General features: G+C 37.4%; 1 protein-coding gene across 4 annotated transcripts in view; it reads right to left on the reverse strand.

The window, feature by feature from the left end:
* pcxa (pyruvate carboxylase a) overlaps positions 1–14,992 on the reverse strand; it is a 596,757-nt gene that overhangs the window by 510,611 nt on the left and 71,154 nt on the right. For all 4 annotated transcript variants that reach the window (XM_039769066.1, XM_039769065.1, XM_039769063.1 and 1 more), the window contains exon 6: positions 14,833–14,984. In XM_039769066.1, the coding sequence (XP_039625000.1) occupies positions 14,833–14,984 (152 nt within the window). The remainder of the gene's footprint in view (positions 1–14,832; positions 14,985–14,992) is intronic.

The following is a 14,992-nucleotide window of genomic DNA, read 5'->3' on the forward strand; positions in this document are numbered from 1 at the left end:
AGTACTCCGTTTTAGTAGGCCAAAGCGAGGATGTGTTTATTCTCTCGGGGGTCCATAGTGTATTTCATAACTGAACCTGCCTCTTAATTTGCTTATTGATTCTGCAGGACTCTTGAAATTTTACTGGCCCAGCATGCTACAGAAAACAAAAACCTACCCCACAACACATCAACACTGGCCATCACAGAGTTGTAAAATATGTGTTTACATAGAATCTCTGCATCCACTTCCTGTGGTACAAGAGACCTGCAGCTGGTTGAGTTTTAAGTAAAGGCTTCTTGAGAGATTAAAACAGATTGATATTATTGGCATGCCACACACTCTGGTTTACATCTTCTCTCAGATTGTACACAGTTTGTACAATTTTAAAAAAAAAATCAGAAGTTTACCCAGTTGTTAATGGTGTGCCCCAGGGCTCCGTTTTGGGTCCCCTTCTATTATTCATTTATCTTCTGCCCCTTGGTCATATCTTTAGGAAATGTAAGATTACCCAGCTGTCTGTCTACCAGGCCCAATTCCACTCTTCCACCCTCTCTGACTGTCTGCAGGAAGTTAGATCATAGCTGTTTACGAATTTTCTTAAAACAGTTATAAAACAGGTTTTTCTGGTAGGAACGAAATCTGTTTTGGATAAATGTGATATTTCATTGACTACCAATAATTCTCTAATCTCTTCTTCCCAGATTAAGAGCTTCACTGTTATTCTCGATAGTACCTTAAAATTTGAGGCACATAATGTTACTCTGTTTACATATTTCTGTCTATATCAGCCGTTTACACCCATCTCTCACCTACCAGCACTGCTATTCTTGTTCATGCTCTGGTTACATCTCGCATTGATTACTACAATTCCATCCCTTTGTTTTCCTCACAAACTCCTTTACAAACTTCAGTTGGTTCAGAATGCTGCAGTTCTCATTACCAGAACCCCTTCCATAGAACACATTACTCCTGTCCTTCAGCAGCTTAACTGGCTCCCTACTAAATATTGCATGGATCTTAAGATTCTGCTTATTAATTACAAGACTCTCCATAATCTGGTAACTTCTTATCTTTCCGATCTTCACATCTACATTCCTTCTCGTATACTTAGGATCTTCTTCCTCTATCAATCTTATTATACCTCCTGTTCACTTGACGACCATGGTGCTTAGAGCTTTAATTCGTTCAGCCCCTCACCTCTGAAATTCTTTCCCACAAGACACTGGTAATATTGACTATTTCTGCCATTAAATCTCATCTTGAAACAAGTTCTTAAGCTATCTTATTCTGTCTGATAATTTTAGTAGATAAATTAAAATTAAATTATATTATTGTATTTATTCTGGTTTAATTGCACTGTAATGTTATTACTTTTATATTGTGACTGTTATTAATGTGCTCCGTAAGTTGTCCTTGTGTGCCTTGAAAGGCACATATTTAATAGTTATTTTATTTATAACTAATGCGCTTGCGCAAGGGAGTAGAGCAGGTGTAGGCAGGCTATCTGCAGAACAGAGAGTTTGTCTCCAGGTCGGTGCGAGGCAATCAGGCGACCGGGCATTGCCCTGTTGGTGTGTGCAGATGGTCAGATCGTCTCATTATATCCCAGGGTGGCAATCAGGAGATCACACCTGCAACCCACCCCAGTGTATAAAAGGGGAGCACAGGACAGAAACAGTGGAGAAAGATTTGAGAGAAAAAGACCTATGAAAGCAGTATCGGGAAGGATGAACCAGCAAGCTAAGGAGGAAAGGCAGTGTGGTCATAGGTCCCATGATGGAGAGATGGACTGGTGCTCCAAGGGATGTAGACAATTCCTTGTTCACCAAGAAACAAAGTTCTCCACCCGAGCTTAAACCTTGAAAGAAAGGACTGGAAGTTATTGAAGGCACCAGAGACATTTAAACAAAAAAAAAAAAAACACAACCCTCCAAGTGCTACCAGATTTGTCCAGATGACAGTAAGCCTTGTGCAGCACATAGATAATTTCTTCCTCCACTCAAGTCTTTGCCCGATAAGCAAATTACATTGTATCTAGATGGTTTACCACAAGAGGACCCTTAGTCCCGGACCAGCCTCTCAAAGATCTTCATGATGCGAGATGCAAGTGCCACTGGAACAGAAAAAATGCAGGACATTTTCTACAGCAGCAGTACTTTTTGTAGCCTTAATGAAAGAATGAACAGGCGACGGGTGATGTCAACTCTTAAAAGCAAAGGGTTTTGCAAAACAATTTTTTTTTTTTTTTGCAAGAAAAGAAACAATCTAAAGAAAATAAAACCGGTCACTTTGCACAGTTGCTTTCTGCCTGTAAAGCACATAACCCAGGGATAGCAAACATCCAATATCTATTGTTTTACTTTGGCATGAAACCTTTCACTACTCCCAAACAAACTGCTCTGCAGTGGTCTGGGAGTTTTTCCCTCAATCAGCATTCTTTTGCTCTTTATGTCAACCTACTCTGTCTTCTGTAAGTGAAGAGGATTAAGACAGACAGACATTTCAGGCCAAGTACTAATTCTACCACTTGCTGTATTTCACACTCAAACTTGCTTTAAAATTTTCTGGCTGTTTACTTGCAGCCCAGTACTATGAAAAGTATAACATAAGGCCAATACTGAGCAAGTTAAAAGGGGCAGCAAGAAACAGATTAGTAGCAACAAGAATAGTCAGGGTTTCCTTAGTCTGCAATAAGCCTATATGCAATCATTGCTGCAATCTATATTTTTAATACCATGAATCCAACGACAATTGGCCTTTTCTCTTTTGACTGGGGGTAGTGGTATGGACTATGGTGAACACTTTAAATATAAAATGAAAGCCTGATAAACAGATTATCAAATTACAAGGATTTTGCTTTTGATTACTACCACTTTCAGTACTCTCTGCTCCACTGCAGACTACCTATTTCATATGGCACAGGACTCAATTGAAAACGTTTGTCAATTCATCAACTACAAAAGTAAATTCTGCATTAAATGGCCTGAAATGCAAGGTAAAAAGTAAACTAATGCAAGGTATAACATGTAGGAAGTATGAAAGTTAGATTTGAATACAATGGGAGGTTTGAAACTTAATGTTTTATGAGAAGAATCAGAAATAATCAAAGGCCAACAGGATGTTATGTATAACCATGTATGGAGTACAAGTTAAGGGAGGTTGTGCTTAAGTTATATAATGCAGTAGTGAGGCCTCACTAGCATTACCGTGTACAGTTTCACATTCCATATTACAAATAGAACATCCATCCATCCATTATCCACGCACTATATCCGAACTACAGGGTCACGGGGGTCTGCTGGAGCCAATCCCAGCCAACATAGGGCACAAGGCAGGAAACAAACCCCAGGCAGGGCACCAGACCACCGCAGTCAAAGAACATACAAAACTAAGTCCAGAGGAGTGAGACTATAAGGAGAAAAACTAAAGGAGTTTAACCTTGTCAGTTTAGACAAACAGAGAATAAGAGGAGACATGATCCAATTGTTTACAGTTATGAAGGGAAATAGTATAGTGGATCCCAGATGTCATATTAACATAAATTCAATAAGAATACAGTTGGAAAATTAAGTGTAGATTTCATAAAATGTTGTAAAAGCTTTCCTCTCTTAAAGAACCATAGACGTATGGAATAAAATTACCAAGTAGCGTGGTAGAGAAGGATTTTGAGACCTTCAAATCTCCATGTTATTTTGGAGAAGCTAAGTGAACAGGATGGACTAACTGGTTAGGCAGATTAGCTAGTTATTGTCACAATTGTTCTAATGATGGATTCTACTGCAGGCCTCACACAGATCAGTCTCACAAGCGACTGGAAGGGGCACAAGAGAACCTATCAGTAAACCTGTCCATCTCAAAGAAAAGATGCAGTTTGTGGAAATTCAATCTCGTTCTATCACAAGTACAATTACTGAAGGCCTACTACTTCCACAAAATCTCTCATGCTGCCAGGGGAGACCATGCACCATAAAAAAAAAGAATGAAAAGTTGAATGTTAAACATTCTGAAACTTGATAAGACAACTTTCATCCTGCCTTTAAATTAGCAGTTTAAGACTAGTGTAAATGTAACCTGCAAATCATAGGGCATTTGTCCAACTCTCAAAATATGGATGGTGCAAAATTCTGTCAATGTACTTACAGGTGATGTTTTACCATAAAATCTAAATGCATGAGGCAACATCTGAAGCAGGGAAAAATCAGATAAGTTGTAAAAGCTCCAACTTCTAATTACAGTAGGAGAGAGAGGGGGAGAAGATGAATTTAAACTTTACTTTGAAACAGACTTCTTGCTTGAAGTGTCTATTTGAACTGAAGCTGATGGACTGGAAGTTCTCCTTGCAAATACAACATGACCTCCCCACGAATACTGCACATATGGCATCCTTTAAATCATGGGTTTTCTAGATGGACTACAAATCAGTGCACATCCAAGTATCAAAACTGGGATCATCAGTAACCCTTCAAAAATTGCACGGGATGCACAAAATGATTTCTATTTAAAAAAAATTCATAGAATTTCAGAAACATGTCTCAGGCAACACAGCAAACAGTAGCAAGGATAGCCCACAAACGTTGATTTAATAGTCAGAATGCAATTAGATTCTTTTGTGAGCATGTTAAAATTAAAAAAAATAAAAATTTAAAAACTATACACTTATGTACCACTACAATCCAAATACACTGCAACCAGAAAAATTACGGACCTCAATGTTAAACCTGTCGTGCAAGTCACCAACCAACCATTTTGCCTCTTCTATACTACAATGCATTTCTATCCAATTACTAAAGAACTATGGGGCTACTCTTTTTGCATGTGCACACTAAAACAATTTTATGAGATGAAAAAGCTTCAAAATTTACATGGAAATCAAAACCTCAATTTTAAAAATTTAGCCATGCACTAAGGATGCTTGTAAAATGCGTCAGTTTTTATTGTCATGGAAATGGATGTTAACAAAAATACTTTAAAATGACCTGGGCAGATTTACTGAATAAAGTGGACGGAGGGGCTTTGGAGTGAATAAATTAATTTGTTAATACTGTTTATGGTTTGAGATTTGTGCATATGTGGTTAATTACCTTTCTTGTGAGTCAGAGTCACTCAAGTTAAGGGTGCATGGTACGATGCATCTAAAAACTAAAAATGCCATAGCAAAGCATGGATTCATTACAACCTTGGTATGAAAAAGATATTCAGAGAGAAGAAGGAGAAAAGCAACTTCTAAATGAGATTTAAGCACACCTTATCTTAACTAACTGATTAATCCATAGAAATTACTCTCAGATCGAGTAAACATTTTTACAACTTAACAGAGAAAATGTATCTAACTTTTAAATTTATAGGGCAGGTGAAAGAGGAATAATGCAAAGTAAACTTTCAGAGAGAGGAAAAAAAAAAAAACAAAAAACGAACAACCTGAGCCTAGATTAAGCAGTGTTATATTGTTAATGTTATGTGGAAGTACAACCTCTTAGTATGTACATTTGCTCAATAAAGGCATGCTATAAAAATCTGAAGTTTCGAGTCTCTCATTCTTTCAGATTAGCACCACATTGTATTTATTTCCATACCTGATCGTTGTCTGCATCTTGCTCTATCACACCCAACACCTGCATGTCCCTCGTCACCACATCCATAAGCCTCCTTTTAGGAGTCTTCCCCCAGCCCCATTCCCTTGTTTGATAGCTCCACTCCTAGTATCCTTCTCCCAATATACCCAACATCTCTCCTCTGCACATGTCCAAACAAACGCAATCTTGCCTCTCTGGTTTTGTCTCTAAACTGCCCAGCCTGAGCTGACCCGCTCATTCCTAATCTGACCGATCCTTATCGCACCCAATGCAAATCTTAACATCTTTAACTCTGCCACCCGAACACCCCGATTCTCTTGATTCACTAACACAATGTCTGACTTGTATCTCAGAATGGATGAATAGTAACATTCTCAAGTTAAATAAAGAGAAAACTAAAATCTTAGTTATTGGCAATAATGGAAACAATGAGGCTATTAGAAATAAACTGGATACATTAGGATTAAAAGTCAAGATTGAGGTAAGCAGCTTAGGGGTAACTAATCTAAAATTTTAAAATCCCATATTAATCAGATCACTAGGACAGCATGTTTTCACTTAACATAGCTAAAGTTAGACCACTTATTGAAAGATGCTGAGAAATTAGTTCACGCATTTGTTTTCAGTCGACTAGATTACTGTAACGCACTCTTCTCAGGATTACCCAAAAAAGACAAATCGTTTGCAACTAGTACAGAATGCAGCTGCTAGAATCCTAACCAGGAAAAGAAAATCTGAGCACATCTCTCGAGTTTTGATGTCACTACACTGACATCAGTGTCCTGTGTCATTCAGGACTGAATTTAAAATTCTGCTTATCTATACTAATAAAAGGCAAAGCCCTCACTCACTCACTGACTCATCACTAATTCTCCAACTTCCCGTGTAGGTAGAAGGCTGAAATTTGGCAGGCTCATTCCTTACAGCTTACTTACAAAAGTTGGGCAGGTTTCATTTCGAAATTCTACGCCTAATGGTCATAACTGGAAGGTATTTTTCTCCATTAACTGTAATGGAGTTGAGCTGGAATGACGTGGGGGGGCGGAGTTGTGTGACATCATCACGCCTCCCACGTAATCACGTGAACTGACTGTCAACGCAGGGCTTAGAAAACCAGGAAGACCTCCAAAAAGCGCTTAAGAAAACATGCATTATATAATTGAGAAGGCAGCGAAACAATAAGAAGTGAGCAAGTGACATATACTACCATATTCATGAGTGTTGCCAGCTCGGAAAGAAAGCACGGTGTAAACCTAAACTTTAAATTAAGTTCATAGACAGGCTACCGCTGGCGTTTCACATACACACAGGTAATGCGGGATACAAGTTTAATCAGAGGACGCAGGATATAAACGAGAGTTTTGATCACTTTGTAACTAAGTTAAAATTGTAGGTGAAGGGGTGTGCTTATGCAAATTCGAGACTGTGTTTGTGGGGGATTGACAGTTAAGGCGGGTGGGGGAGTCACGTCATCATCTCCCCTCCCATCTCATTTTGCTCTGAGCTGAGCTCCGCGGCTATCGCTGTCTTCCGAAGCAACTTCGTCAGACTGCCACCAAATACTCACAGAAAAATCCACAAGTTAATACACACGCTGTCTCTATAGAGTTTCTACACACTGAATCCTCCAGGCACTACTTACAAAAGGTCACATTGACAATCGTGTTACGTTATTTTTAAAATCTTTCCTTTTCTTAGCACAAGCACAGCCGAAAAGCTTCGATGCATGTGCTCCATAACGCGTTAAAAAATAATGCATTTAATCACACTTTGCATTACAAGCAAAGGGGAGCTTTTGTCAATGCATGACTTCCTGGTACACGGATTACATTGATCAGCGCATCCCGATTCATTTTACCCTCGCACCACCTTAGTTTGAGAAGAAGTATGAAAAAATATGAGGTTAACACAGAAAAACAGATCACCAATTCAAGCTTTATGAATAATCGATTCGCCATCAATAATTGTTTTGGTAAAGCCATCCTCCTTCATTTTATAATTTTTCCGCCACTAGCCATGATTAAATGAACGGTAAAAAAGTAAGAGCAAAGCGAGGGTGACTTATTTAGGCAGGCATATATATGACAGCAACACTCATGACAATGTCAATCATGTTACGTTATTATTAAAATGTTTCCTTTTCCTTACTTCTTTAACACACTACTTCTCCGCTGCGAGGCGCGAGTATTTTGCTAGTGGTGTATAAAGCCTTAAATAATCTCACCCCATCTTATGTATCGGAATGTCTGACACCTTATATTAGAAATCATAAACTCAGACCCTCAAATGAGTGTCTCCTTAGAATTACAAGAACAAAACTTAAAAGAAGTGGTGAGGCGGGCCTTCTGCTGTTATGCACCTAAAATCTGGAATAGCCTGCCAATAGGAATTCGCCAGGCTAATACAGTGGAGCACTTTAAAGAACTGCTGAAAACCCATTACTTTTACATGGCCTTCTCATAACTTCACTGTAATTAAAATCCAGATAATCTGTATATCCAACTCATTATAACAACTATTCATGGTGGCTCTAAAATCTGTACTAACCCCTACTCTCTTTTGTTTCTTTTTCCGGTGTCCTTTTCCGGTGTCTACCCAAAGCACCGTGATGTTCCAACAATGATGGATGGATTAAAAGCCAGAAGTCTGTATGACCATCAACATCAAGTGACTCCTCCATGAGAACCCTAACTACAAAGAGGACGATTTCATTTATGTTAGGTAGAATGCCCAGAGGGGGCTGGGCAGTCCTGTGGCCTGGAACCCCTGCAGATTTAATTTTTTTTTCTCCAGCCGTGTGGGTTTTTTTTTTGTTTTTTTCAGTCCACCCTGGCCATCGGACCTTACTCCTTCTCTATGTTAACGAATGTTGTCTTATTTTAAAATTTCTTATTTTGTCTTTTATTTTTCTTTTCTTCATTATGTAAAGCACTTTGAGCTACTTTTTTGTATGAAAATGTGTTATATAAATAAATGTTGTTGCTGCTAATCCACTGCACTTCTGGTTCACCGTTTCCACATAATGCAACCTTCTCTATCATTACTTCAGATTAATCCTTGAAAAAAGTTCAAACTTTTTCATCAGGAATCAGTCTTTAATATTTACATACTGGCTATCAAACAGCACTTTCACTTTTCACTGTAATCTTAACTGGACAAATTAAATGTTAATTGTGAAATAGTTTCTTCTGCCTCCTAAAATGATGCAAGCCATGAAGTTTATATATAGACTCTAAAGACATGCTCTAGCCACTCCTTAACCATTTATGGTAAACAGATTGATAGCCCTTGGAACATTTTCTGGGCAAAAATTAACCTTGCACTATGTATACATGACAAATTTGCATCAAGATTCACCTGTCTCATACTACTCATCACAGTAGAATACCAAGACAAGGACGTTGAGATTTATAGATTTTATAAAAAAAAAAAAAAAAAGCCACCTTAATGCAAATCACTCCTGCTCTCTTGTGAAAGTGTGTGGGTGCTTTTGTTTTTTCTTCCTTCCATTACATGTTTATAAAAAAGTGCAGCCTTGATTTAATGCTTTACTTATCTCTGAAAATGTTGAGAACATTGGTTTTTTTTTTTTTGCTACCCTGAAGTAGCAGAAGCCACAACAGATCACCTAACCCAGAACCCCAATATACAAGATATTCAAGATATTGTCTTGGGCAAAGAAGAATTTTAAGCAGAACTTAAAAAAAAAAAAAAAAAAAACACCCCAAACATTTTATGAGAAACATGTACTAATTTTTTTTTTCCCTCAAACTTTTCGGTGTTTAAATCAAGGTCAGTGCAGCTAACAGATTAAAGGACAACAATTGAGTAAATGGACGAACCAACAAGTGAGTCAAACAAAGGTGCACTTGCTCATAATTAGCTCAGCCTTCTTATTTAGTATCTCTGCCTTACAATAAATATATGCAACATAATGAACTGCACATTCAAAACCTATAGTGGATGCCAGACAGACTTATTAAAATCAAGGACACCCACCATTACTGTATATAATGTAAAAGTGACTACATTACTGCAGTCTTTAACTGCATTAATGTAAGAACTATTGTATTTTAGTTTCAGTCTGGTGTAATGTAAAAGTCTCTGCTCTACTGCATGTCCTCAGAAACCAAATCAAACCAATTTTAAAGCAGATAGTGCCTTGTGTATTTCTATTGATCTTAAAGTTAATGTCATAAGAGTATTTTCAATGTGGCGTTCAAATCTATACATATTTATGAAAATGTGTCACTTTACAAACTGTACTTCTTGCAGACAGTTAAAGTACAGCTTTGCTTCCACCCTCCAACAGCTTAAGCAGGAATAAAGCCTGCGCACATTCCATCCTTTTTGCCTTAACACAGCATGTTTACAATTTGCCATTGGTGTTTTGAGGAGTGGAGGCATGTATCTCTAATATTCTGAGCAAACAATGGCCAAAAAAGTTCTTGAAAATATTTGAGTACTTTTCACACATCAATCCTAAAACTGGTCTGCAGTGTACGCTGCATATAGCTAAATTTCAAACAAGGAAGTGTTTCACTCATAGCTGGAATATGTTACTATTTGATATTAGTATTTTCAGAACCTTCAAATCACCTAACTTTAGGAAAAATATCAGGTCAACAGTGACTAATGAGCTGTGTTGGACATAATTCTTTGCATTTATATAGTGCTTTTCTCGCTACTTAAAGCGCTCAGCAATTGCAGGTTATGGGCCTTGCTCAAGGGCCCAACAGAACAGAGTCCAGTTTTTTGACATTTACGGGATTCGAACTGGCAACCTTCTGATTGCCAGTACAGATCCCTAGCCTCAGAGCCACCACTCCGCTGGACATGGTTGTTAAAACTTCTCCTTATTTTAGGATACAGTAATGTGATGCAAGTGTGTTTCTGAAAATATTTTGAGGCTTTAAGTTTGGAATGTTTAAAAGACAAATATTCTGCACGTTATGGAATGAAGCAGGTTTTATAAATTGACTTTTTTGTACAATGCTGAGTCCACATATCAGCAATATAAAAATTAACTATTAAATAACTCAAGATCCTTCACTCAATTTTGCATCATTACAATTACTGACATAAGTTATGCTACACCTATCCGAGCAGAAGTAACAAAGGATGTGGTTGCTGCCATCTGCACTTACCACATTTACATAAAATAACCAATGTCTTGAAATTTAAAAAAGGGTAATGAAGTGGTGTGATAAGACTTATATATTTTAATATATTCCAAACCTAATTCAACAATTCTCTTAGTTGGGATGTCATGTACAAGATACTACATATTTCGTAAATAACTTCAGCTGATCTAAGTAAAAGATGAGTAGCATATACAGAAGAAAAACAAATTCTCAGTTTAACATTTACATTGGCACAAAGTCAGGTGATAATCTGCATTGCTCTTACTGTTCATGACATTATGACCACCAAGTACATTTGGCTTTCTTCATCTGTGTGACAAAGACTCAAGAGTCCCAGGTTATACAACAGAACAGCAATGACAGAGTTTTCACTTCTGGCAGCAGACAGTGAAAGAGAGTTGGAAGTTAGAAAAAGGGATTAAACAAGTGTGTACAACACAGACAAACAAACCACCGATACATTTTTGACCAATCAAGGAGATTTCCTGCGTTTGAATGACAAAACTTATACAACCTCAATATGTCAAAAAACCAGTTAATGGTGGGTACTAATCTCAGGACAGAAAAGTCATAGTTCACACAATCTATGGCAATCTACTACACAGACAGCATACATAAATTAAAATGAAACAGCTTCTATAGTAATTAGAAAAATTAACAGGGATTTTAAATTAAAATTACAGCAATGCACTACTGACTGGGGAAAAAGCTCAAAGCTTTGTATCTTGATGCTGCCCCTCCAGACGCACCCTCCCATAAACCAACAGACAACAGTTTAAGAGGCTCAGGGACAGTGCATCAGAAATGGTAGAATGCAATATTAGAGTACCACAAGGAACTGTCCTGTCTCCTCCTCTATCAAAGGATCCATTAATAATGGAGACCAGTCAGAGTACAGGAATATTGTGGACGGGTGTCTTGTGGTACTGCAAATCAATATCCGCAAGACAAAAACTGGCGGTGGACTTCTGGCATGTTAAAGAGCTCCTAAGACCAGTCACAATCCAGGGGAAGGAAATGGAACTGCTGCAGAGCTACAAGTACCTGGGGAGTTTGCATAAACAAACTGGACTGGTCTAACACAGTGGCGCTGTACAAACATGGCCAGAGCAGACTATTTCCGAAGGAGACTCTGAATATCTCCAGTACTTGCTGCACACATAAAAACCAATCAGTCAGTAGTAGCCAGTGTGTTGTTCTATGCTGCAGTATCCTGGGGAAGCAACTGGAGTTCAAAAGATGAAGAAGGCTGGAATAAACTTATTAGGAAGGCCTGCTCCATCATGAGATAACCCTGGACACAATGGAAGCTGTTGAAGAAAAAGGATGGCGGCAAAATTGAATCATACCATGAAAAATCTCCTCCATCCCCTCCAGGAGCAGCTCTTGTAGCACTTTTAGCAACAAGCTCAATCCAGCACCTCCTCTACTGCTGTACTACTGTACCCACTGCTGTCAAGCACACAAAAATGCTTCCACCGGACGTTCCAAACAAACTGATAATATATGTGCACGATATACATGCATTTTTTATTGGATTGGTATATCATCAATTAAATACATCTCCCCTATGTATCTGTATCCTTGTTTTGAAATGTTTCTGCTGGTGAATGCATCAAAATTACCCCTTGTAATTTATATATCTAATCTAAAAGTAATCTTAAAAAAAATTAAATTAATAAATAAAAAAAACACCCACACAGCAAGGTGACTATTGTGCTGGTACCAATAAAATAAAACAATGATTAGTTTTTTTTTTTTGTAAACTGCTTAGTTTTTTTTTTATTCCCATAATTAGTACTATTGAATCTTTTGGCATGAAACATACTTTAGCCTTTACAATAGTGACACAAGTATTCATCTAACACACATTTGTGAATGATAAATTTTAAAAAAGATTTAAAAAGTAGAAACAAATTTGAAATTAAGATAAAATACACAAGAATGTATACAATATTTGATATCCAGCTACACATGGAGAAACTAAGCACACCTCAAAACAGAAAAGCTGCATTCCAAAGAATATATTCAGCAGTAAACAGAGCAGTTCTCACTGCAGGTTTAAGAATAAGAGTTGAAACAATAAATCAAAAAGGTATGATTTCCCCACAAAGCAGAGTATCAAGGCCTCACTAAATACTGACCTCTTGTGGCTACCATAAGCAAAACAATGTAGTTGCATGAAAATGAGGTACAAATAAATTTTGAAGCCAGACTAAGTGAATGAAAACATAAGCAATTCACAACCAAAGAAAACCTGTTACCACCAAAATTTCAAACTAAGCAAATATTACATTTATTTAACAATGCCCCATACAACGCTGAGAAATGGTTTAACAAAGTTCTTCAGTGAAACAGCACAATACATTTTATATAGTCAGAGACCCCTGCCCTAATGATAACCTCAAGGAAGTGTAGGAAACTGCACAAGCTGGAAACTTGGAGCACAAACGCCTTATAACCAGGGGAAACTAATATGGTACTTAGTATTCAACAATACGTTTCCTTGTTTTCTTTCAGTAAGAAGAGCGACGCTATCAAAATACAAGAAATCTGATAATATCAAGAACTTTATATTTGTCTTACAGAACAGAATTTGAATTTATGTTTATACAGTTGGTTAAAAGTTAAAGACAAAAACATTGTCAATTTTTAGGAACATTTGAGCTGGAAATTCATGGACTATGAAACGGTCTTGTAAGTCAATAATTCTTAAGCCTACAAATACATACTGTACATCACAGAAATTGTACATACTGTAATGTACAGACACTCTTATTCAGAACTGCAGGAATGCTCAAGAAAAACGCAGTAGGTATTTTTTTCCCCCTCTGATTAGTCATTCCTTTTATAAAAGGGCAAATATTGAAATATGGGGGTTTAGTATGATAAAAGTTACACACAAAATCTTACTAGTACTTCTGAAAGCAATTGCCAGTTCAAATACTGTGTCCTTCTACTGGAAAGCCAAGAGGTTACTGAAGGGTTATATCAAAGAATAAAAGTAACCCAAGTGCTATGAACTAAAAAGAACACATCTAATAGAGGCAGCAGCCCACCCACCAACGGCTTTTGTGGACCACATTTTCTAAAAAACATGTCATAAGACACTCCAGATGTGCTGAAGAAATTTTGACGTGAGCACACAGTTGATACCCGACTAATTTCGCCTTCAAACTAATGGCTAATCCTATAGGTTCACATACTTTTGCCACTCAAATACATAATATTCAATCGTTTTCCTTAATAAATAAATGACCAAGTATAATATTTTTTGTCTCATTTGTTTAACTGGTTTCTCTTTATCTACTTTTAGGACTTGAGTGAAAATCTGATGTTTTAGGTCATATTTATGCAGAAATATACAAAATTCTAAAGGGTTCATAAACTTTCAAGCACAACTGTATGTATCATGCATTTGTGTAGTTTGTCTTTTTTAAATTCTCATATTTGATATTTGGCAATTTTGTTTATTGGTTAATTATGCACACCGTCTTTAAATGCAGTAATGTTTCTTGTGCTTTGCAGATAGCTCCCCTAAAGGCGGGGCCACTTTAACACTGCTACCCCTGATGATACATTCTGTCACAGAAGCAGCCTCGGCAGAATTATCATTGACGTTATTTGGCATATTTGATTGGGAGTATTGTCATGTCCTTATTTTTGGGCCAGTTTTGATATTTATGCTGTTCATTGCATCCCGTTGCTGGATTGGTATGTTGGGACTTGCTTTCCTATTGTGCCTCTTGACTGCTCTTGAGAGCATCTCTTTGTATTTTTGATTATTTGAAAATAAACCCTTCAATTTCTAAACATCCACTAGTGGTGTTTGTTTTATAACTTTTCTGGTACATTAAGGTTTAAAAACTTTTTTGGGTCTATAAAATAAGAGGGTGACAGCTGAGCTGCAATAAAGCCTGTTGTAGTGAAGTTTCTTCCCCCCATACAAAGGAGATCTAGCTTAATTTTGTTACTTACTAGCTGTGTGCACTCATTTTCACAATTAAGCAAAAGTATGTATCATCTGCAAAGTGCATGACTGAGTCAGTCCTGGGACGCCGTGCAGTGGGGGAAATGGTACAAAACTAGATATGCACATGAAAGGAAGAAAATGCAGTGGGGCTTTAACATACCTGCTTGGCAAGTTTAACAGAATCTGCAGTCAACCGATCTCTTAGGTGGGGGTCAAGCTGTGCAGCAGGAGCAATTTCTACGACTTTTTGATGGCGTCGCTGAATGGAGCAGTCTCTTTCATACAAGTGAATTACATTCCCAAATTTATCACCTAATGGG

Source organism: Polypterus senegalus, chromosome 11, assembly GCF_016835505.1.
Source record: "Polypterus senegalus isolate Bchr_013 chromosome 11, ASM1683550v1, whole genome shotgun sequence".
NCBI classification, from domain to species: domain Eukaryota; kingdom Metazoa; phylum Chordata; class Cladistia; order Polypteriformes; family Polypteridae; genus Polypterus; species Polypterus senegalus.